Raw genomic sequence first — 25,292 nt, forward strand, 5'->3', positions numbered from 1 at the left:
AGGAAGACTGAAATTTTTTAACTTGTGACAGAATGAGACATTGACAGTCTTGCATGAAAAAAGTTTCTCTTGAGTGTTGCAGCATTGCACTTCACATCACTCATACCTCCCATTCACTTGCACTGGCATTTTGCATCCGCCAGAAATAGAGGATTGATGCTGTATTCACAACACGCAGCATGTGTCCGTCATTCCAAGCTTGGCTTTTGCAACTCCAGTTTTATTTCTCCTGGCTAGTTCCAGCTATTCATAGTATCTTGTCCAAAATACAATGCATTATTCCTACACTGCATACAGCAAGTGGTAAGAGGGGGACCTCAAATTATTTCAGGGCACATTTCATTTATCTGTAAAGACTCATCTGGAGCACCTCTTACGAAACACCCTGAGAAGAACGTTTAAAAGTGCACAGTCCCACCTGAAAGCAAAAATACTGAAAAACCTAACCAGAAAATTGCATTTTGGTTTTGTTTCAACTCCTCTGCAAGTGGATCTGTGCCAGCGAAAGACTTGTATGTATAAAATCCCCACTGATACTTTGAGTGTGGGTCCAGGCATAAAGATTTTCTTACTCTGCTCTTGTAGAGCAAGGGCCTAAAAGCCCCAAAGACGTGCGAGCCCCTTGCCGTCCCGCAGAATGACTTGTTCACCCCATCACGTTTGCCTGCAGCCATCTGTGAGCCTTCGTCCTCTTCCGAGCAGGAAACCATCTTTCCCCCTTCTGTCGTGGTGCCGGCTTTGAACACAGGCGCTGCGCTCGGGCACCACAGACACGCCGGTGCGGCCCTGCCACTGCTGCGAACACGCTTCGCTGCTGGGTGTCGTCTGCGTGGGATCCCGAATCCTCAGCACGCATGGGTGTGAATTCTGACCCCTCAGACACGCGGTTGCCATCCCCGGACGCCGCCGCCTCGGGCAGGAGGCGCTGGTACCACCCGCCATCCCGCTGCTGAAGCCCCTCAGCGCAAGCTCCAAGCGAGGAGCACCCGCCTTGGGTGATGCCCCGCTCCCACAGCGCACACAGAAAGCCCCCCCCGGCAGCGACCTTCACCCCAACTCCTCCCGCCGGGAATCCCCCCGGGAACCGGCGAGACCCGCACCGCACCGCCTGGAGCCCGGCGGCCGCGGACATGCGCGGGGCCTCCCCCGGCCCGCCCGGCGCCTGCCATTGGCCCCGAGCGGCGGGGCGGTGGTGCCGGGGAGGCCGCGCCCGCCCTCCCGCCGCCTCTCCCCTCCCGCCGCCCGGCCAAGTTTTAACATACCCCCCCCTCCCGCTACCCCCCGCCACCCCCGGGCCGAGCCAGCCCGAGTTCGCGGGAGTTACGCGGGGCTGCGGCCCGGGTGAGGAGGGGGCGGCTGCCGGAGGGGGCGCCCCGCCAGGAGAGCGCCCCGCCGCCGTCTATGAGGGCGCCGCGGGGCCGAGAGAGCCATGGACGGCGGCGGCGGCGGGGCGCCGCCCGCCCTGGAGAAGAACGCGGCGGAGCTGACGGTGATGGACGTCTACGATATCGCTTCGGCCGTGGGGCAGGAGTTTGAACGGGTGATCGATCAACACGGCTGCGAGGCCATCGCCCGCCTCATGCCCAAGGTGGTGCGGGTGCTGGAGATCCTGGAGGTGCTGGTGAGCCGCAACCACATCAACCCCGAGATGGAGGAGCTGCGGCTGGAGCTCGACCGCCTGCGCCTGGAGAGGATGGACCGCATCGAGAAGGAGCGGAAGCACCAGAAGGTGCGGGGCAAGGGGGGGGGGGGGGGGGGGGGGGGGCGCGGCGGGGCAGGGCTGCCCCCGCCTGCCGCAGCCGGCCCTGGGGGAGAGCCGGGCCCCGGTCCCTCCGCCGCCGGCCCCGGTCCCCCGCCCCCGCAGCCGCTGAGGAAAACAAAGAGGGAGGCTGGGGTGCGGGCCGGGATGGCGCGGAGCCGGTGGGGAGCGGGCGGGGCACGCGTGTGGGTACGGCCAGGGGAGGCTCACGGGCTCTGCGTGGATGCTGCCTTAGCGTCGCTGAGGGTTTGGGTCTGTTGTTGTGGTGGGTTTTTGGTTTTTTTTTTTTTCTTCTGTCCTGGAAGTTTCCTTCCTCTCTCCTTTTCTCCACCCCTTCCCCAGTCACTGCGTTTCCTTCCCCTTGTGTCTCCCTGATGAGGACTCATGCTCCATCCCCTCTCCTGACGGGAGAGGATAGTGCTGCTTCCTGCTAGGCCAGGATAGGTCACTGACAATAATACACTTTTCTCTCCAGAGCTGTGAATGATTTAGCAGTCTAGTCTTCCTGGCACACTTGTCGGGTAGGCAAGTCATAGGAGGACCAAGTGATTTCAGGGCAGTGTTAGAGTTGAAGAGTAGGCAAGAGCACTCTCCCAGATTTCTGCTCCATCCTGTGATGGTAAGATGTTGTCTCTTGGCTTGTTCTGGGGTGATCATGGTGTTCCCTGACCCCACTCCCGTGAAAGCCCAAGGTAGAGATAATTTCCCATATCCTGTTACCGCGTCGTGACAGGACAGCATGAGCTGCTCCCCTTACTGCAGTGAAAGTGGCAGATCTACTCTTTAAACGGTGCGGATAACTGATTTAAATAATTCTTCTAATCAGTGACTGTGCTAAATCATCACTGCTGCCTTGTGCCATTCTTGCTTGCACACACAGATTCAGAATAAAGAGGAGACAGGGAATATCTGGAAGAGGGACCCCAAACTTCAAGAGTTGTCTTTAATTTAAATAAATTCAAGCTTTATGTTTTAAAAAGAGTCAGCTAGGGGACTTTTGCTTAGCATATGGAAAACCCAGGATAATTCCTGCAACATTTTGCAGAAGTCATCTCAGGGCAGTGTCTCTGAAAAGGATGATAGAAGATCTTTAATGTGTAAAGCCCTGGTAAGTCTCCAGATTATGAAGTAAGAAGGTCTAGAGAGTAGAAACAAGTGCATGTACCAAACCTGTGCCTTTGCCCTTCTAACAGATCTAGCTTGGAGGCAAGTGGGTGGCCTGTGGTGCTGGTCCCATACTGTGTCTGGGCCCTCTGCTAGAATCAAATTAGTTGTTCTGAGCCTGAGCTGCCACAAGTTTTTCTGAGGGCCTGTCCGCTCTGGGAAGAACTGCCCCAAGTCACATCTCCCCACTGAGTGCCCAGAGACCGCTGTATTGCCAGTCAACAGTAATTCTTTATCTCAGATATTTACAAAATGCTGCGTGGCAAAGCGAATACTGAACTGGGCAGCACCCAGTATCGTTGTGTGAGTTGATGTTTTGTGTAGATGCTTCTGAAGTTCATAGGTGTGTTTGAAAGTTTCCTAAACATGTCACCTGCTTAACACCGCGCTTACCAGATGGAGCTGATCCCCCACCAGTTAACCATCTCTGCTCTGCCAGCTTCTCTAATAGTCACGAAGTGGCTCGGGGAGTGCTCAGATGATCCAGAGAAAACTTTGATGGAAACGTATTTTAAGAGGGAAAATAAAATACGTGATACATCCACATTTTTTTAATCTACTTGCTTCCAGTGCACAGAGTCCCTATAGAATAGTAGTGTCACATCGTCTGTGCACCAGTGCGAGGGTTTGAAGACGCAACTGTCTCGCAGGACAGGTATTGACAAGCAGAAAAAGCCAGAGACTGAGAAATAGTTGTGACATGAAAACCTCCAAAAAACAACCCAGACAAGCTTTTAGTGGTCCTTGCAAGCATCAGTTTATGAGATCTTAGCACTTAAAATCTTCAGATGTGAATCTGTTTTGCCTATAAATCTGGCTTAGCACTGCCTGGAGTGCTGGCTTCTGCTGGCTGATGGATCTGCCTTCTCTGTCTGATACCCCTGCTAACGAGGGTTCAGAAGTTAATGTCTGCTCCAATTCATTGGGCTTTTCGAGAGCAATAAATAAGGAAGTTTGCCCAGGCAAACCTTAATGTAATCTTGTGTTTACAGTGCGGCCGTACATAAATGATACAGGTTTACATAGTTTGGGTTTTTGTGTGTGTTCTCTTTTGTTTTTATCGGTGTGCTTATAACTGATGAATGTGCTGTTTCATTATCTAAACTAGGTCAGCACGTTATTTTAGCTACGGAGTTGTAATATGCAGCATCACTGTAAATAGTCCAAGTATTTGGCGATGTAAAGTTTCACATTACAGATTTGCTTTTCTCTCAAGATAAAATGTTTCAAGTAAAATGGAGGTGATTCATGCCATTTTCTTTACTTCTTAATAATTAAATCTGCATAGTTTACAACACCTATATGTTACTTACAATCTATTTGTTTTCTGCCAAAATAGTGCTTTCCGCAAAACTTTTAGCGAACATTATAAAATGACAGCAATACAGTAATAAATGCTGGGATAAAATGGCATTTGGACCCAAAAGTCAATAGGAACATGATTTCCCATTATCAGAGCATGCATTCAAAGCAGAAAGCTATCCTTTAATCTCTCAGCAGAGCTTATTTTAGCCTAGAGCTGTGCTTGGCGGGGTTGTTGTCTGAATGTGTTTTGTTGTTAGGTAGGAAAGGGGCAGGCGGGATGAATGTGAAAGTCAGCAAGTGACTCAGCCTGGCTCCAGCGATTTGCATGCAGCCTTTTTCTGTTTGAAGCACATACATGAAAATGGAGCAGAGAATGTCTCCCCACTACAGAAGTGTGATTTATGGCAAAGGGTTTTGGAGCAAGTAAAGCTCTAAATACAAATGTTTTTCATTGAGGACTTTATACTTTTTTGTCCTAATTTGACCTTTACGGCGATTGGTGACAGCTGCTCTTGACACACAGTGCCCCGACAAATGGGAGTTTGTTTGACTGGTCTCACTGTCACTAACATAGGTGCCACTCAGGACATGCCATATAGAACGATTTACAGAGAAGCAGCACAGTGTTGTCTTGTGTTTGACATGTGGACCAGGAGCTCTGGGTTTTGCTGCACAGTATCGTACATTCATTATTTTACACTGGTGTTTCAAAACAGACTAGAGATGCTGCTGTAGTGCCCAACACTGACTCCCCTGGCCCATGCTGGGTGATGTTTCTGGGGCATTTCTAACGGTCTTTGCGGCTGCTTCCTGGGATGCAGGAGGTAATTCTTGTCCGTGTTGGGTTACCTTGTCTGACACAGCATTCCCCTTGATCTGCCCTCACAGCAAAATGGGATGTAAGGACCCATCCTTTGTGTAACTTGCATGTCAAAAATGTTTTGCATCAGGAATTGTCTCCTTGTGTATTTACATTCAGCATACAGCAAAAGGAGACTTTTATAGTCAGCTTCTTGATGCTGGCGTTAGGAAAGTAGGTGTCTTCTAAGAAATTCAAAGTAGTCTCATTTAATTGTTTTCTGTGAGAATCGTAGTAGGATTGTTTACTAGTCTGATCTGTAAATAGTCCAGTCAAATGTTTAAAAATATGAATGTGTTGTCCTGGTCTACCCTTTAGGAGTTAGAACTGGTGGAGGATGTCTGGAGAGGGGAAGCACAGGACCTTCTCACCCAAATTGCACAGCTGCAGGAGGAGAATAAACAACTGATGACAAACTTGTCTCACAAAGACATTAATTTCACAGAAGAGGAATTTCAGAAGCATGAAGGCAAGTTTGATACTTCAAATTCAGTACTTGCTTTTGTTACAAAAAGCAATGATTTATCAAAGTATTTTGACTGGATATTCTGGCTTTTTTCCTGTGGATTAATGCAGGTTTGGGGATTTGGTTTTTTATTATTTTTACCTGAATAAAAAAATCTCTGAATACATGATGACACTGAAGACATGAGAAGAGGTGGGGGTAGGAGGGAAAGAAAAGCCTGAACAACTTTTTGTTTGGCCGAGAAGCATCTCTGAAAGTAAAGTCTAGCTTCGTTTTTTTGGTCTATCACTTTTTTTTTTTTACTTTTTAGTTCACGTTTTGCAAAAAGCGTTCTTAAGCCCTCCTTAGGATTATTCTATTTGTATTAGAAAACATTTCAGCAGTGTTTATTTCACACCACTATGCACAAAAATAAGTGCGACTGTTGATCTATTCAGGATAACTCTTTGTCTGAATTGTATCAGTCCACCATATGGAGATATCATGATATTCTCCTAGAGTAGGAGGGACTGCTTTTACCTGCTTTTAGGGTTCCCTCACTTGTTTGGGACTTATAGCCAACTTATTCTAAGTGATTTATCATCCAGGGAGTGGGTGAATCCTAGAGTTGAAACAACCAATTTGTGGGCAACTTCTTTCTTGAGGCAGAGTGAAGTTCAAGACCTAAGATTCTGACTTGCAAGTACAGGTAGATTTCACTGCAGCAACTGAACAATTACCATCCTCAGCTCTCACCCACAGCTCAGCTAACAGCTCTCTCCCGAGAGCAGGGGCAGATGAGCAGACATCTATTTGCTCCACAGTTCGTAGCACATCCTTTGAGGCTGCTGGCTGCCGAGTCCGTTTCATGACACTTTGCTGGGGTTTAAGCTGAGGAGTTGGAAAAAAAAGACAGCGCAGCTTTGGGGATGAGCAGCCTTGAGCTGAGAGATGGGGTGGACAGCTGGGAACGGTACCAGCATCACTCCAGCAGCAAAACCTGCCTGTGCTGGTGAGTCGGCCTGCGAGCGGGTGGCTTTCTGAACTCTTTGTCTGTGGGCGGGACTCTGGTCCACTGCTTTGAGCCACAGCTCGACTTCCACAGTAGGTCCTGGTTATCAGTAAAGACATGGCTCCCTCAAAAGGCTGGCACCCTGCGTGCAGCGTGCAGTCGATGGCCAACCTGAAAACCAGACCACAGAGCTGAGCCATTGCAGCTCTCCAGTAAAGTATTAGGAACAAAGGGATACCCTTTTCCAGACACTGGAGGTTGGGATCAAATGGAGCCTTGCTGTAGGTGGATGAAACTCTGTCCAACGCTGCAGAAGTTGTGCTTGCATTCTCCCAGAGGCTGTGTACTGCTTACTTGCCCTGGGGAGGAGTATAATGAAATCTTCAGAAAGTAAAAATTGTTAAACCTCTCGAGACCACCCCTTTTTTTAACACAGATGCAATGCTTTCAGTTCAGGTGTCAATGGCAAAGAAGTCGCTCAACATCAGCCTTGCAAACTCCATGCAAAATTTCAGAATGGCAGTGATGAGTCATGGATCAGGGAGACTATGACATCTTGTTATAAAGAACCAGCTTCCCCTTTGTTTTCTCTTTTTTTCTTTTCTTTTTTTTTTTTTTAAATTCCAGTGGGTATCTAGCTCACTGCAGCTCATGTGCTTGTATTTAAATATAGCCACACTCTTCACATTCAGCTAGCCAAGCAAATGCCAGGCATGCTTTTTGTGTTATTTTTACTGTGTCTACCCAAGTATAATAACACAAACAAAACCCATAAACCCGTTCCAGAGATCAGATTCTGGGGTCATTGATACTCTTTGGCCAAAATCATCATTTAAAGTCAAATCATATTAATTTACAGCAACCCCATCTTGTTATTGGGACCTTTTATATCAAACCCAACTCTTTTCCTTTCAGGAAATCTTGTCATTAATAAATGAGGATAGATTTGCCTCAAGTGACTTATTTGGATAGTGTCAAAAAGCAGTCACGCTGCTTTTTTTCAGTCTCCATCATTTGGTCTGATGCAGGTAGAGTCTACAGAGGCAGGTTTTCAAGCTAAATACTTTGTTAGCTGGACTAACTTTGACCAGACTCCAGTCTTCCTATCTCAGCACGATTTAGTATTGTGATCATGTCTCCCCTTAGTGGCTAGCCCCTGGGATTAACAGCTTGCTGCTTACTCGCCAGACAGTTAAAGGAGTTATTTTTATCACAGGCAACAGAGACTGGTGATTTAGGTGTGCAAGACTTTGAGATTCAATCCTTGCCAATTAATAGTCACGTCAGAGTCCACAGGGTCTCGCTTTAGCGTAATGAAGGTATTTATGAGAGAGGCAGAGGCAATCCTATCTAACAGAAGCATTCTGCACAGAGGGCATCTGCTGAGAGACTGAGCGGAGCAGGGTTTGCATGAAAGGACGTGTGGCAGAATACAAAATACACAGGAGGGGTTAAAGATGAGTCTGCAACGTCCATTAGTGCTGCTCCTCCCAAGCTCAAAGTGAGCAGTACTTGATGGTGCTGACTGGTTGGCACATCCCAGTAAAATGCCACAAGCAAACTTGACCCAGCGTGTGTCAAACAGGACAAGCAGGCTGCTGTTCCACAGCAGCGAGGGCAGCTGCTGCCTCAGATGGCTGTGGTAACAGAGACAAGCAGCAGGACGTTAACAGTTGTGGGAACCTCTTGTGCTGGGCGCGGAGGAACCTCCAAATCCCTGTTGGAAGTGGAGGCAAACTTCTAAGTATTTAGGTAGTAGGTATAGTGCCACAGGCCCTGGCTGGCACTTTGGCCTGTTGTGGTAGATGTTGTAGAAACACAACGGTAAGCAGGTCCCTAAACATAAAAGATGTTCTTTTTATTTTCTTTTATTTAATTTATTTCCCCCCCCCAGCTGCTTTCCTTTCTCTTGCTCAAACAGTGCTATGATCACTGCAATCCACAGGAAGCTGCTCATAGGATGTGCCTAGGGAAGCCAGCTGGGTGTGCCATTTCAGATCTTGCAGTTATTAGAGTTTGAATCATTTAGAGATAATTACTTTACATTTGGGGCACTTAGTGATTTCCCTCTCCTCTTCCCCAGTGCCTGAGGAAATGGAAGAAGATGTGACTGTTTCACAAACACTTCCCACCTTTTCTTTCCCCTCCTCTTGAAATAAAAATGATAATGTAGTGATCTGTGCACACAATTGAGGTCTTTTAGGTTCACCAAATGTTAGGGAGAAAAATGAGCTCAGTGGGAGAAAAAGCAGTCAGTGCTGAAATGGTACTTTACTCTTTAAATAGCACCTGCTGTCTAGAGATCTCAAAGCATCTCACAAGTACTAATGAATATAGCTGCACTCACTATTCCTAGCTCCTACTGGGGTGAAACCAGCAGTCTAAAGTTCCACTGCAGTCCCTCTAATTCAAGGCAAAGTTTTAGATTTTTGTGTTTTGTTTTTTTTTTTTGTTTTTTTTAATAATACAGCTGATGTTTTGGGCCCCAGCCCTGAGACTGGCTGCAGAGGGTGGATCCAGGAACCTGTCGTGAGATTTATGGATACAGTGGTATATCAGACCTGTGTTGTGATAGGAGAGTAGGGATCTTTCGAGTGAGTTAAGTAGCAGTATGTGTCAATGTCTGCTTGTCCTCCCTGGCAGGTGTGAGCTGTTATCGCAGTGGAGAATTAAAATTATCCTGTGAAGAATGAGAAACCTAGAGCAGAAAGGTGACAAGGACCGGGGTCCAGAAACAGAGCAGGCAGACTTACCATGGAATTTAAAAAGATGAGAATGTAACACTAGAATGTCAACACCATGTCACTCTCAGCTCTTCTGGGGTTTGACAGGAACACGTCCTCTGAGCCCAGTTCCTGGCCAGCCATGATCCCAGTCCTTTTCCCAGCAGAGCGGTTACCTGTTCTCTGCTGTACCTGTGCTCTGGGAGACTCTAGGTCCTTTGGCAATGAGGGATCAGAGCTGCTCTTCCCTCTGTTTGCAGTAGTACATTTTTTTTGTGCCTGCATGGGAACCCACAGCTGCTGCAGGAGTGCACATCCACCAAGAGTTACTCCCTTTCTCCCCCTCTCTCAGGTTTGTCTTGTTCGGCTGTACTATCCATCAGTTCAAACTGTAGACGATCTGTAAGCTGGAGTTCCTGCAGGCATTCTCTTATGGGATCAACTTTGGATTTCTCTGATGAGGCAAGAACATAACCAGAAAGTCTGAGCTCATGTTAGAAAGCAGAGTCTTGACAGCTGGATGCATTTGATGTCTGTGCAGGATATTTCTGGTGTGGGAACTGCTTTAATATATTAAAAAGGAAGTGGCTTTCCAGCCACCCCCAAGGGGTGAGTGCATGATCACCACTCACAGTCCGTAAATGGAGGAAGCTGAGGACCCCTGTAACTGAGAGCTTTGCCAAAGGTCATGGAACAAGACAGCAGTGTGCCCCCCTGCTTGGGCTGGACTTTGGCCAGCGCAGCCCCACGCTGCCCTGGTCCCAGGCTTTCATCTTCAGGCCGTGTTGTGCAACGTGATTTTATGTGATAGTTCAGGACCATCAAACTGCATGTCTGTGTGGTTATCAGGAAAAGTTAGTGTAGGTTTATCATCTCACTGAGTTAAATCATCTGGTCTGTGTTTGCTCTGAAGAGCCCGTCACTGTAGTACCAGGAGTTCTCAATATCTGTTTTCAAACTGGATCAATGTTGGGTTCTTGTCGATGTTCCAAACATCTTTCACAGGTGAAATGCCATGTAGTATTTTTCTCTGAAGTACAGTTATTCTAAATATGAATTGTCACACAGTAGGATGGGAAGAGGGTGGCAAAACATGAGGAGAAAATATGTGACCATAATTCAGACTAATTTTCTGTTCTAGATTCAGGGTGAGGCTACCCTCTGAAGGTCCTGCTTCATCTCCCTTTCACCCAACACAAAATGAGGTTTCAGCACAAAATTATTCTAGTCCAGTGCACCTCTGCTGGTTTGGATCTAGATGCAATCCACAATAGTGACATGGTGTTTAGATCTTGCTGAGGATCCAGACCATCTTTTTTACAGTTTTCACAGGGTCTTGGCCAGCTGATTCTACAGATTATCACACAGGTAACCAAGCTCCCTGGGGCATAGTGTGAACGCTGACGTAAAACTACTGAAGCAGCAAGATGTAGCAGGGTCACTCTGCTGTTATAAATGTTTCTGAGGACTGTCAGTTTCTTTTTGAAGCAGTTTCTGTGCAGTGGCTTTATGGAGTGGATTGTGCCAATTGTTTTCCCTGTTACCCTTGAAGTAACCTTTAAAGCATCTTCCACCAGCTTCTCTGTAATTCTACCAGCAGGCAACTTCCAGAGTCTTTACCTAAATATTTCTCACTGTTATTGTTCTCAGTTTCAGCAGCTCCTGATTGTCCTTAGTTTGTTTTCTGTGTTCTTTTTTTAACCAGGAATGTCAGAGAGAGAGCGGCAAGTCATGAAGAAGTTGAAGGAAGTGGTAGATAAACAGAGGGATGAAATCAGAGCAAAGGACCGGGAGCTCGGACTTAAAAATGAGGATGTTGAGGCTGTAAGTGGCTCTTAGTCTTCCTATTTCTCTTCTTTCTCACCCATACTTCCATAGCCTGATTTCAAGTTAACGTAGATTTTGTAAGCGATGCCAGACTATTAGTCCAGTAACTGAAGTGTCCGGCATAACTGTGGAGTGTCCAAACTGGTTAGGTAGCCTTCAGTGCAGACACACACCATCTGCTGTGTTCAGAAGGACCAGAGCCACTTGGCACATGTCTGGAAACCAGTGTAACAAGGGAGAAAGTTGGGGGAAGGACAGGTTGTTGTCTTTGTTTCCTTAAAGACGCGATACCTCTCCCCTTTCACGGGAACAAGACAGGTAACTTTCTCTGGCTTCTTGGATCTCTCTGTGCAAATGTCCTCAGCAAACCCATGCCTCACCCCACCTGGAGAGCCTCGCTGCGGGTGAGCGGGCTGCTGTAGATTTTACACGTACTCTCTGCAGAGTTTGGCAGCAGGGACTTCGCACGCACGCGGGATCCCACACCAGGGGTGCAGTGTGGATTACCCTTTTGCAAGGGGGTGGGAGGAAGGGGCCTGAGCCCAACTCAGGTCACTGACTTTTGCCAGCACTGAACAGAATGTCACCGAGAGGATGGGTGGCCCTGGGGACCACAGCACAAGAGATCCAGGTTTCGTCTTAGATGAATCACAGACTCCACTGTGACTTTGGGAATCACATGATGTCTTGGTTCTTTCTGTGTCAGGAGGAATGACCTCCTTACCCATATTTTACTTCCCATCTTCATGCTGCCTCATCTCCTTAGGCCATGGGACTTTTGTGGTGCTAGTGAGGGACAGACCTGGATGGTCTCTGCTCTACCCACACGCCTCTGGCAGGTGCTGTGGCCTTTCAAATGGGTGCTGTCCGTACAATGCCCAGCAGGTCACATCCTGCCCTATGAGGGAGCCTAAATGCTCAAAGCAAAGTGCTTACAATATAAATGGGGTACTAAGGATTCCTCTGTCTTGTTTTTCTCTCTTCTGCTCTGGATTAAGGTTTGATTCAGAACCCCATAAGCCACCCTATCCTTGAACTTTGCTTTTTTGAAGCACAATATCAGAAGTGATGGATTTTAGCTGGAGAATTCCCTGTACTAGGGAAAAAATGCCTCTTTACTCTAGAAACCAATTAAATTTTGGTGACTGCAACTGTAGTAGGTAATTAGATATTAAAAAAACTAATCTGGGGGTGAGGAGGAGGGGGGAGAATTTTCCAGATTAAATTCAGCAGGAACTAGCTACTTTTTCTGGAACATAATCTTTGGGACTTGGCCATCATGACTGAATGGATGCTGACCTATTGCATCAATGTTTTGCAGCTTCAGCAGCAACAGAACAGGTTAATGAAAATTAACCACGACCTGCGGCACCGGATCACTGTTGTGGAGGCTCAGGGGAAGGCGCTGATTGAGCAGAAGGTGGAGTTGGAAGCGTATCTGCAAACCAAGGAGCAGGAGATGGGCAACCTGCGAGCAGAGCTGGGGAAACTGAGAGAAAAACTGCAGGGTGAGGACAGCCAAAATGGGGAGGAAGTAAAGGTAAGAGGTACTTTAGATCACTTTTTAAACAGCCTTTTAAAAGGCTTTGAACTTCATACCAAGCACCTCTTCCTTGGATGGATGGAATCGATACACATCAGAGGCAATGGTGGAACTTGAGGACGGCATCTTGTGTTCAGGTGTGACATACAGAGAGCAGTGTCACTCATTGCACTGTGACAGGAGCTGGTCTCACAGAAGGCAGGGTGGCAGCACCAGTCAGCCGTGGGATGTCTGCGTTGGAGAACAGTTCTCCCGTTAGATTTGGCTATCCCATCGTACACCCTAGGGAGTGTAACCTTTGGGTCATGCACTAGGCTGCAGAATTCGCCAGATACCAGAACAAATCACCGCTTCAAAAGAGAGCGTTCTATTAAAAAAAATCACGAAGCAATCCAAAATCTCTGGAGTATCAGCTGTTTGTTTGTATGGGAGGCACATAGTGTTTTGGTAGAGCTGTACTAGTGTGTTTGGTTTCATTTTTGTTTGTCCACATCAGCCCCTTCCCCCCAAGGAAAACAAACTGATCCCTTAAACAGTCTGCGTTTTCCAAAAGTTAAACAGCTGACAAGTAGCTGAAGCCTTGCTGAGTGTGCAAATATGCAAGCCCTGATGGGTCCCAAAGGTGCGGTGCCCTACGATGGTGGTGGCATGTGACTGTGGCAGGAAAGAAATTCTGTCCGAAGAGGTCCCAGAGGCAATGCAGAACTCAGCACGCTTAGTCCTTGCGGTGCTTGTGGCACTTTCGATCTGTTAGGACTAAGCTGGTCTTTTGCTACCAAATCAACATATAAATATTTGAAGGCACCTTTTAGAGGAACCAACTTTGACCTTATTTCTGCTTTCCCTCCCTATTAGAATTTGTTACTCGCACGAATGTTCATGAAAAGCAAATGTTACTGCTTGCATACTCGAGTACTTGCAGGAACAAGCAAAGTGACAATCTGCAAGTTGAGTTGGTGCTGAGATTGGAGCAGTAGGAATGCAAACTTGAGGGGAGCTGCCTGAGGAAAAGACGCATTTCTGACCTGCTGCATCCCTTAGTCCTCTTTGTGGCTCCTGTTATTTTGCTTTGTACATCTGACATTGCTTCTGTCTTAGGAAAGCAAATGTGCTGAATTCCCTTTCCTAATGCTGTTCTTAAAAGAGTACAAAATAGGGTACAAGGTATCAGAAAGAACTCGGAGGAGCACTGTCACGCAGAGCTGTGTGGCTGGCTGCGCTGGGAAGAGCTCCAGTACCAAGCAGCACTGTAAATGCCTAGTAGGCTGCCGCAGCAGCGAGTGAAACATCCAATTCACTTGTAGCAGGCAGGAATATACCTCAGGAAGCAGAGGCAAAGGCTGATGGGGTACCCTGGTCCCCCCTGGAATGCGACAGCCAGTGTTGTGTTAACATGTCGCTGCTGAATTGGGTAAGCACTGTATTAATAATGAAAAGGGTGATTTCACTGCTGTTAATTCAGCCAGGACACCCAGCTTTGTAAATGGGGCTGTGGAGCCCTGCTAGGCCTAGAGCCAGCAGGAGTGAAAGTGTCCTCAGTCTCTGGAGAGAAAGGATGCATTCTTTACCTCTCTCTAACTCATCAGTTCCATGGCAATGGTGCCTCTTCTAATTAGAGCCGTTCCCCGCTCTCTCTGCCAGGCTGTGGTTAGACAGGAATTGCAGTGGGAAGCAGAAAGAGAGAATGGCTGCATGCTCTGGAGTGGACATGGCTTGTTGGCTTCAGTCAAGTGCATTTGCATTGGCTACAGGCTGCTCAGTCTTTGCTGATTTGAGCAAAATCGAGGAAAAATAGCTTATTTGGGCAAAGGTATGGGGCAACCATACAACCAAAAAAAAGAGGCATCAGCTCATCCCCTGATCTAGATGGGTGAAGAGGAGGAAGACTGTTTGGGTGATTTCCTTTGAGCCTCTTGTTAGGTTGCATCACTCATTATAGTCTGTGTAAAGAAAGGCGTTTGGATGAATGGGGTGGATCAACCAGATGGACAAGTGAGCATTGCTCTTCCGCTTTGTCTCTGCAGGACAAGGACTGCAGTCCCTGCTGTAGAAACTGATGTTGCGCCAGCCTGAGCCCAGCCAAATTTAACCTGAAATCATAGAGCAATAGATAGCAAAACTGTTCCACAAACACACGAGCTCAAAAGAGGGTAGGATCCGGCCTACAAAAACTGGACGCTGTTTTAAGAAGTTCAGTAGTTGGCTTCTCACATTTCCAGCTCGTATCCCAGCGAGGTGTCACTGCAACCCAGGAGCTCTGAGACTCTGATCTCTGCATCCTGCTAGGAGGGCGGGTGGCTGACCTGGCTGCCGGCATCTCTGATTTCATGTGCTGGCCTCTAGTCAGCCTTTGCAAAAGCATCACGTTTCAAACGTGCTTTGCTGCATTCGGAAGGTGCTTTGCTGGAACAGAGTGCCCTGCGTTGGTTTGTGTTGTTAGAAAGCCTGCAGACATTTAAAGGCTTGTAGCTGCTTTTCAGCACCTTGATTCTGAGCACCCTTCCCAGAAGCTTGTGGTTTCTTATTAACTGGTCCTCAGCTCTGTGCCACTGAGTGGGACAGCAGTAGGGGACCTGAAGAGTGGTCCTCTGTGTGCTGCGGTTATACAGGCCACAGGTTCACAACCTGTTAGGGCCAGGGAGTTCTGCGCAAGTGCTAGGCTCTACCTGGGTGACAGAAGTGGCCCCACAGGCCTGGGAATCCAGCCGTGTGCCTCGAGTGCAAGTTCTGGCTTGTTGGGAGCCACAGAAACTGGGAGGTGAGAGATAAAATTCCCCCAAGCTTCCAGTGGACTCTTCTCAGAGGAAAAGAAGAGACAAGGTTACACGTGTATAAATGCCTCCCCTAGCGTTCATCTGCAATTTCCTTCCACTTCTTAGCGAGATCCTGGTGCTGACACCAATCCTGCTTTTTTCATAAAGGCATTAAGGGGATATAAACTTAAATCTCCACTTGATATGTTTGCATCCAAAGGAGCCATCTCTTCGTGGGAGGAGCTGGAAGGAACTGTCAGGATCTTTGCTCTAAAGTTTTTTCCAGTGTTTGTATAAAAGGCCGATGTTTGATTTACTCCATTTGTTGAAAGTATGAATTCCTTAAACTGACTTGTTTATCAAAAATTGGACTATACATTTGCAGTGGACTTTCTGGCAGTCTGGATTCCACAGGAATTTCTCCACAAAAAAAAACTTCTCACCTGCAAGGTGGCTCAGGTTGGATCCTGTGTTCAGGCCTAGAAACAATCGGTGTTTGTGTTCCCAAGCACATAACTCTCTGAGAGATTCCTGTGAGCACAGAGCTTTGATTGTAGGTCACAACATGTAGGTCTTCCTCAGTTGCAAGTGTCCTCTGAACACCAGGGGAAGAGGTAAAACAGAGCTCAGGTCGTCGTTCAGGGGCTGCCATGGTCTCACCAGTCCTGTGAGTGTCATCGGTCAGCCTGTGCACAGGGGTGAACAAAGTGATCAGATCACTGAGCTGTTCTTGCTGACAGCCTTTAACGTGAAGAACAAATGCCTTCTGTATTTTTTTCCATCTCAAAATTGCTGTGTTTCTCTTAAAAGAGGATTTAATAGTGCCGAAAGGAAGAGATTGGGAACTAGACCAATAATGCTTCAAACTCCTCAGGCATGCGTTCGCACGGTGAATTTAGAGCCTGCGTTTCACTTCCTAGGCAGAACCAAACAATGATGACTGCCTCTCAGAGTCAGAAAAGATGGCAATGGACTTAAAAGATCCGAATCGTCCAAGATTCACCTTGCAGGAGCTCCGGGATGTTCTTCATGAGAGGAATGAATTGAAATCTAAAGTGTTTTTACTTCAAGAGGAGCTTTTATATTACAAAAGGTAGGTTAGATGATCTCTCCTGTTGCATGCTATACACAGAGGAGCCATAGGGCAGTCTAGAAAAAATAGATGTTCTCTTAAATAGTGTCCAACAAGGTTCTATTTCTGCAAAGGCTTAAAGTAGAGATTCCAAGCATATGGCTTTCGTTTGAATCTGGTTCCTCAAAATTAGGAAAAGCTATGTCCTTCCCTAACTCCCAGGTTCCCCCTGAATACAAACATTTAATACATTTGGAACCTCAAAAATCAGGATAAGAGTGGGTTTAAAATGAAAATTCTAGAACTTTTAGTCAGTGCCTTCCTCTTCTCCCTTTCCTTGTCACAATGGGAAGAAAGTATTGAAAGGAGACCCAGCTCTAGGTGCTGTTCCTTGGTTGACAGAAAAATCTCCCATTGATTTCAATGAGCTTTGAACAGATCTTTTTGTATTTCTTCATCAACAGTACTACCTCAGATTGAATTTTAGTACTGAAAGTGCTTCCATGGCTGGGGAGAAGAACATTAATTATCTTTTCTTTCTTTCAAGTGAGGAAACGGAAGAAGAAACTAGATCCCCTCAACCTACACCCATAATTCAGTCAAAACCTTCAACTCAGCCTGAATCTGGAATCAAACGACTGTAAGTAGCGTATTTTCTAAGGATGCTGGATATAGTCTGCAAACACTAAATGTTTCTTATGGGTAGGATGATTTTAAAGAATTTAAAAATTGAGAAAACCACATCCCTAATGTATATGGAAGAGGCATTGAAGGAGCACTTGACAGGTACCAGGAAACAGCAGTTGGCTTGGGCCAAACCTTTTACCTAGATCTGGGACAACTTTCAGACTCAGATTATTTCCCGTGGTACCCTTTGCTCCCTACGTGCGGAGAGCAGCGGGGAACCCAGCCGTACTCCGTGTCCTTGTGTTCATGGGCCAGACTGGTGTGCCCAAGAAGGCTGCTCCAGCTCCAGTGTTTCCTCCCTAAGCACACTCTGCAGGCTGACCGAAAGAGCACGTGCTGCAATGTTTTATTACAGCTGGTATGAGCTGAGGAGCTCTTAAACACAGACACCTGATCTGATTTTCTTGTCTGGGCCACGTAGTCATACTCCAAAGGGAGGTGCCACTAACTGTGGTCTTGTCCAGAGCTCCGCTCAGCCTGGCCTGTGTGCCCAAAACTGAAGTCAGTGTGCCAGGCTTGTAAGGAACAATGCTCCTGTTCAAGTGTGAGTCCCAGCCCCTCAACACGCAGATCCTAAGGCTGGTGGAGTGTCAGCAACCACTGACCCCAGGTCATGCTCAGAAGACGTGTAAAGTGGCGTTCACAGTAGAACCAGCTGCAGGCCCGTAGCAGTTAGGTGTGAAGAGTGAGGTTTCCCCATGACCTCGCCGCACCCGTTTCCCTGTTGACCTAAGCCTTTAGACCCTGACTAGCACTATGTGTACAGCTCAAAACCCTTTTGTTTGCTGAACAAATCTGCTGCTGGAAAGGACGCTGGCTTCCTTGGCTATAAAGAACCCCACCTTCTTCTGGTGAGGTATTTCATGTCGCTGTCCGAAACCTAAGCTTACTGTCAGCGGTGTGCATTCACTAGTATATCACTCAATTATAAAATCACAGTGTTAGCCAATCCATTTGTATGTTGAAACTCCCTCCTTGTACATGGATTTATTCCAAATTAAGTCTTGTAACCTTACAGCGAGTCTTTGGGTTTTTGTGGTACTGGAAGTTTAACTTCTTTAACTGCGTAAATGATTTTGGAACAGTCATTTGTTTCCACATAAAAAGCTCTTCCATCCTGTCCCCATGTCCATAACCTTCAGTCCTTGTTTATTAATAGCAGCAGCTCTGTGAGAGTAAGTTCTGTTGGAAGATCTGGACTGGTCCAAAACACCATAAAGTCAGGAGGGCACTTTTGATCATTTTTGGTAGACTTCAGCTTCTGTCTGTGCTGCTTTGTTTGCTGAGAGAACCCTTCCTCTCACATGACTACAAAATACACTTTGAGTTTGGACTTAAGTTTTCATTCTGCAACTGTGATGATGATAATACTACTTTGTCTCACAAGATCTCCACTATAAAGCTTCTCTTTTCTTTTAAATTTATTTTATTACTTTTTTTAAAGCTTACCCCGTTGTGGGGGATGGCTGGTTTCAGCCTGCAGTTTGTGTTGGTTGCAGTTTCTGTGCCTGCTTTACGAAGCAAAGGCAGCAAAACAATGCAAACTGGCGTTGTAAGACAGAGCCCGTGCTGCCGAGGTGTTAGCTTTGACTCTGGCTTCTGCGTACATGCGTAGGCAACGCAGGGAGCCATGGCAGGAGGCACAGAAGTGTTTTCAACCAGTTATTTCAGCGCTTTCTTCCTCATTATTTGATTAGTGAAAACCTGATGAGCATCAGACCATTCAATCCGTGCACATTTCAGACACCTGTCTAATCTTCCTGGTTCCCAGATTCTGTGGTAAATTCATATAACTAAAACGGCACACAGTAAAACATAAAATCATGTTGTTTTGGCCCGTCAGAAAAGGCAAGAGTCGTCTTTGCCAGACGGTGGAAGCACGTAGTGAACCTGCTGTTAAGATGAAATTACTTTTTTTAGCTGTCGTGCTCTGTCCCCAGGTTTCTCTCTTCATTTAGCCATCATATTAAATAAGGGAAGATACAACCATTCACATAACTAACCGGAAGGATGGTAATAGTTTTGAGGTCTGTCTTATTCTTGCAGCCTGTCTGGATAGGATTTGTCTAGCGTGGGTTTCTTTCCCCCCCCCTCTGTGTGTGTGTGTTGTCAACAGTGTACTTGTAGATGGGCTTTAAAAAGACAGGAAATTTCACTGCTGGGAACAACAAGAACCCAAGTGTAGCATCTGTTGTGCCCTGTTACCACCCCCCACCTGCAGTCCCTGCCAGCTGTCTCCAGAGCCCCCTCTCCCTCCCCGAGGCGGGACGCCGTCAGCACCTCGCTGTACGGCCGCCTGGGTGACGCCCTGGCACGTGAACGCTCCGTACCTCATGCCGTGTGATGCGGATGCCTGCGTGCAGGGTGCCTTTACAAATGAGAGTAGAGTGGCTTTTCCCTCCCTTCCAGACTTTTCCTCCTGATTAAACAAAAAGCTGAACTACAAAAATAGGAGACACTTGCTAGCCTCTCAACAGAAGTTTTGTGCTTGCCTGTGTAACGTGCCTTGTTTTCCTTGACCGCGCAGTATCTCAGGGAATGAGATGTGTATGCGTAGCCTCTGCCATCTCAGATGTGCTCAGGTGATTCTGTGCTGTATCCCCATAAAGAAAGGAAAGAGCAGTTACAGCAATCGACACTTAATTCATTCCCAGGGTCTGGGCGTTTGGGGCAAACTCTAGCTGAGTTCTGATCTCAGACTGATTGATTTCTACATTTGTTCCTACCCCATCACATGTCAGAGTTTTGATGAAATAATGTAACCAGGAGGCTTTACTGAGGAGGAAAAGGACAAGGATTCAAAATGCTCCCTCTGTTTCGAGCAGAAAACGCCCTTTTGTTTTCTCTTTAAGGATATGTGCTCGTTTGTCACTGATGTAATGCCTGAAACAGCCATAAGTTTTCTCCTATTCTTGCTGTCTACAAAAGCTGATGTGTCTGTCTCATTTCTGCAGCTCACGGACTGTGCCACAATGCGCAAAAATAGAAGTCCTATAGCTACCGCTAATGATACAACCATGTTTGCTTGTTTGTTTTACTTTTTAATCTAAGAATAGCAGTTAGAGTGACTGTGGTGGGGAGAGCTGTATTTGGTCACAAGTGAAATGTCTCTCGTGATTTCAACTTAATCTTTAATTGACATTAGTCCACAGTTCAAAAAAATATTTGGCACAAGGGAGAACCTCTGAGGAGAATCCTTAGAAAAACAGAGGGTGTTCCAGGTATGGATGAAGGTGTGTTGGCAGGTTTGTGTGGGGCTGGCTGGGCACAGAGCACCCAGCCAGCGCGCTCTGTCGGCCTCCGAGTTGCATGAATTGAGTAACATGTAGTGAAAGTGCTGAACTCTTACAAAGAAACAGTCTTGCTGCTAGCCAGCTGGAAGGTGTTTCTGCTAGAGCAGGTACGAGGGTTCAGATAAGTATTTAGCTGCCTGCAGTTGTCTTTCTGCATGTGAAGTGATGCAGGTTCTCTTGGAACAGATACATGGGGCCTTTAACCACGTAGCTTGCGTAGGGGGTTATTGAAGATTTCACCTGCAATACTGGTTTTTAACTTGAAACTATCAGCTGTAACATTTGTAAAATCTCTAACTGTAATGCTGGTCTTGTCTAACCCCGTTTTCCGTGCAAATAGCCAGTAGTGACAGCAGAGGCCTGGTGTGTATTCCTTAACATACACCTTCATCCTTCATTTCATTATGTATGTGCCTGTTTGTCTCTTGGGAAGGAAAACGTGCACTCTGCTCTGCATTGCTAGAGGTGGTAATACCTTGATGAAATCCAACCCAGGCTGCAGGCTGCCTCACAACAGAAAAGTGGTATCTTTTAGAAATTCCAAAGCAATTCAAACCGTTACAATGACTGCTTTTTCTAAAGAAGGGTTTTTCACTGAGGAGAGCTGTCTTGGGTGATGCAGATCCACCTCTCCCTGCAACATGTCCTGTGTGGTAATTCAAAGTAACCCCGTGTATCATGTTTGCCTCTTTTCTTTTTAATGGAATGCTTTTTCTTTCCCTTGCTCCAGTCTTATCTCTTCTGTGTCTGTACTTTCCTGACCAGGATCTTTACAGCCATAATGCCCATGGTAGCAGCGGGGTTGATTCCAGACGATCCCACATTGCAGCCAATAAGAAGACTTGTGTCCCTTGTAGGAGTTGTTTTTTTTTTGTTAAACGTTTGGTACCGTGGTTTCCTCTTGCATGACCCCGTGTTAACATGCACTGCTGGTTGCATTCTCATCGGCTGCTTGTGGGACCACAGAAGAACCAGTGCCAATCAGAATGACCAGTCAGTTCACAACTCATCAGTCCTCCTGCTCATCCCCAAGTATTGACGTCACCTTTTGCCTTAATGTTACCATGCTAAACCAATCATTACTCCTTAGAAAATCGGTGCCATATGCAATTTTAAACAGCATCTGTCAATTTTGCTTACTAAGCGTGCCTAGTCACAATTCACACCAATGCTTTTTAAGAAAACAACGTCATTCTAATGACTTGTTACAAATCAGTTAGAGTTACAGAATGTAATGGCTGATACCTACATTAATTTCCAGTGTTAATTATAGGCTGTTGCTTCCATGTCTTTCTATCTATCCACTGTATGTTTTGGCACTAATTAAGTATTTTGGAATAGAGTATACACTCTCAATAATCAATTCTTATCATCCTATTCTTGGCTGTCCTTGGAAGACGTACTGCTAATTGTTAATGCAAAGTCTCCTTGCATTAGAACTGCTGCTTTAGTGATATTTATATTTACAGCAGCAACTCCGTATTTCAATTCCCTTCCTCCCCACACAGACTTGCTTTTTTCAAACATCCTCCATGAGAGTTTTCTAGGCATAATAACAATTTTCAGAAGGAATTAAAAAAGCCTAACCCTTCTGATTCATGTAGAGATTTCATGGAAGTATTTCTCTCTTACTTAATTTCATGATCAAGTGAAAAACTACTGAATTTTGACATTTGAAGCTTACTGCATAAACACAGCAGTCCTTTGTGTGGACTTCAAGATACTAAGCCTGACCATGCAGGGCCAACCATGCTCAGCAGAAAGCCTCAGTGACGCTTCTTTTATCAGCTGGAATTGGATCTGGCCCTGAAAAGACGTAGCACATGTGTATGAATTTATGGGCTCCTCTGATGAAGGTGGTAGAAAAGTATGAGGCTAATTAAGTGCAAAAGACTTATTTCGCTATTAAGGCTGCACATTTGAAGCCAGGAAATGCAAAAGTTCAGGTCCTGCTAGCAACGTTCTTTATCTGGCATTGCACTTGCGTAGCTTTTCACATCACTTTCTAGTCAAGAAATACTTATTCTTAATATTCTTGGTATTCTTAATAATTACCATCATGCTTACCTGCACGTATGATAGGATATTTTTTCAGGAAAGCTGCCTTAAACCTCACCTGCCACTCAAATACAGCCTCCTGTGTGACTAGAGACATCGAAGGCAGAACTCCTTGGTCTGCACAAGGTGGCTTGGACGGTTGGGACCACGGTACTGAGGGGACTCGTAAGGGAGTGTGGGCGGAGGCAGAATGCTGAGGCCGGTGGGGCGGGGACACAGGGTCAGGTTGATGCCCTGACAAATATTCCATCACCTGTCAAGGCTGAGTTGAGGTTTGCATAGTCTCTTAGTGCAGCAGCACTCGGCAATTCCCGCCCTGGATCAGAACTGCATTCTGCTTGGTGCTGCACCAGCAAAACACTGTTGAGCTCCTGAAGTCCTGAAGTTTGACCAAAGTCAAACCTTTGGTAGCTGGAACCACAACTTTTGCATTTCTCAGCAGACCTAAACACTGCGCTAACCCCTCTTGTCCTGAACTCATAACGAACGTTGACTTTGCCTAATCAAGTAACTTCATCCTATACAAATAAAACGATATTAAGGATTTTTCCAACCGTACTTTTTCAGCTCTGTTGTCAGCTGGCAATTTGTTGTTGTATTAAATGGCTGTTGGTTCACGTACGTCATTATCTTAGAGCACCCGAGCTGTGTGACAGGAAATGACGTGCACACTTGTGTGCATTTCTTTAGAGCCTTCATCCTGCAAACTCCTGGGCACGTACGTGCGTTTATTCATTTATTTTTGCAGGAATCGAGTCTTAGCTATCAAAGTCTGCACACTTGGAAAAAATGTGGAGGCTTATTTTCTTATCTTATGAATTTCCCTGCTGACACTCTTAAAAACATTCTCTATTTCTGCTTTATGGTAAATCATACAGATCTGATGCCAAAGATACCACTTTACTTACGCCAAGAAACTAACCCGTGTTGTGTTGCTTCTGTATCTCGGGGCTGGGGAAGGGGGAATATACATCTCAAATGATACCTGCACCTTGTAGAGTCAACAGCATTTAGAGCTTATTTGAAGCTTCCGTAGCCAAACCGCTTGAGATTGCAATGACTTCATCTCTAACAACATTTTGACATGTGCTCCCATTGGGCTTCACTGCCTTGATTTTTGCAGACGCAAACAGACTTTTTTGCTCTGTGTTTTGTTGTGCTGTGTATCGTGTCGGGTGCTTGAAGTGTTTTTGAGATGGTAAACAGTCTTCTTTCTTTTCCCTCCCCTCCCTTACTCCTCCCTTCCCGGAAGGTTTAGTTTCTTCTCTCGTGATAAGAAACGTATGCAGGCATCACAGAAACATGTCCACTTCCAGGATACTTTTGGAGAATGGTCAAACTCAAATAAAGCTGACTCCTACACCGAACAAGGACAAGAAGCCCTGCAGCACCTGTGACTAAAACCTTGAGGTGTTCAGTTTACCGCAGTAGATCTCGACAGCCTAGTAACAAGAAGCTTCTGTAAACAAATCGGGCAGCTCATCACTTCTCTTTGCCTTGCACACCGCGGTGGCTGTGCTCCAGATGTACTCTTCCAAAGGGATCCCTCACTGTTTACTTGGTGACTGTTTGCCGAAAACAGAACCCAGGCTTTGTAGTAACAGTCGCTGATACCCTGGGACATCGAAGCTTCTAGATGACTTGTTCTGTGCTGAATAACAAGTCTATGGTCTTGTTCATGCGTTAACTACAGTAACACAAGCTTCTTTAAACCAAAAAAAAAAAGGACCTGTGCCATTATTAGAAGTTTGTTTGCAGTGTACAGTATCTAGCGGCAAAGACTCTTTTACCCTGGTTGTTAACACTATCGGTTGTTTGCTTTTTATTTCTGTAATAACTTTTTAAAGAGGGATACAACAGCTGGCCACTCTCTGGCAGGTCTTAGCACTGCCGTGTCCTGTCATGTTCTGCTGGCATCTGCGTTTTGCAGAGTGACCACTTGGAAATCCACCCGATACAAGTTGATAAACTGGAGTAGCCTTGAGAGGGATAGTGAGTGTACGTTTCCCTTGCTGCTTATAGTGCCTAAAGCATGAAGAAACCGCTGTATGAGGTGAGCGTGCCTTGCGTTTTGCCATGAGTTCTGCAGTATTAATGGAAAACAAATTGCTTACAAGGAGGAATTCTAACACTTGGATGTTTTCCTCCTTACCTGGGGGACTTCCCCCTTGAGTAGCAGGCAGCTGCTGTAAAGGAATTAGGTCTTTTTCCCACAGAGAGGTTTTTAATTAAGTCACACCCCACTTTTCTCTCTAGAGAAGACTGCCTAACTTCAGAGCGAAACACATCCTCAGCTAGCTGACGTGAACTATTTTAACTGACTTAGAGATGAGCCCAACTCAAAACGTTTTCTCTGACTAGTCCGAACACTACTTGGGCAGAGCAGACAAATTCTCTATAGCAGGCTGCTCCCCTGGCTGACGTTTGGACAGCCTGCAGTTACAGGGGCTCGCCCTGCCAGCCAAAGCCCAGCCCAGCTGAGCTGCCAGGAGGTGGGCTTTAGCTCTGCTTTGCGATTGAGCTTGTGAGACCCTGGGTCTGACTGAGGTTGTACTTGCAAACCCCACGACACCAAAGCCCCCGGCAGCGTCCAGCCCACCCTGCCGCTGCCCCACGCACTCCACAAAGGCACCTCACCGGGCGGGAGAGGGCGAGCGCGCCCGCGGCTCCTCGCGAGGGAGGTGCTGGGGCGTTTCTGGGGGCTCGGCTGTGTGCTCGAGAGTCCGCGCTGCTGGCGAGGAGCAGCGAGCTACGAGGCCGTAGGCAACTTCTGCACCTATAGCTTAGCACAG

At 46.5% G+C, this 25,292-nt stretch overlaps 1 protein-coding gene across 1 annotated transcript; it reads left to right on the forward strand.

Annotated features, from left to right (window-relative positions):
- The first annotated feature begins 1,130 nt into the window (after positions 1–1,130).
- Positions 1,131–23,897, forward strand: RILPL1 (Rab interacting lysosomal protein like 1). The gene is made up of 7 exons (XM_086474310.1): positions 1,131–1,729; positions 5,406–5,556; positions 10,973–11,091; positions 12,416–12,634; positions 16,311–16,483; positions 17,010–17,102; positions 23,753–23,897. The coding sequence occupies exons 1-7, from the start codon at positions 1,430–1,432 to the stop codon at positions 23,895–23,897; spliced, it is 1,200 nt and encodes a 399-aa protein (XP_086330436.1). The 5' UTR covers positions 1,131–1,429.
- Positions 23,898–25,292: the final 1,395 nt, after the last annotated feature.

The sequence above is a fragment of the Leptosomus discolor genome, chromosome 16 (genome assembly GCF_034619465.1).
Source record: "Leptosomus discolor isolate bLepDis1 chromosome 16, bLepDis1.hap2, whole genome shotgun sequence".
NCBI lineage: Eukaryota > Metazoa > Chordata > Aves > Leptosomiformes > Leptosomidae > Leptosomus > Leptosomus discolor.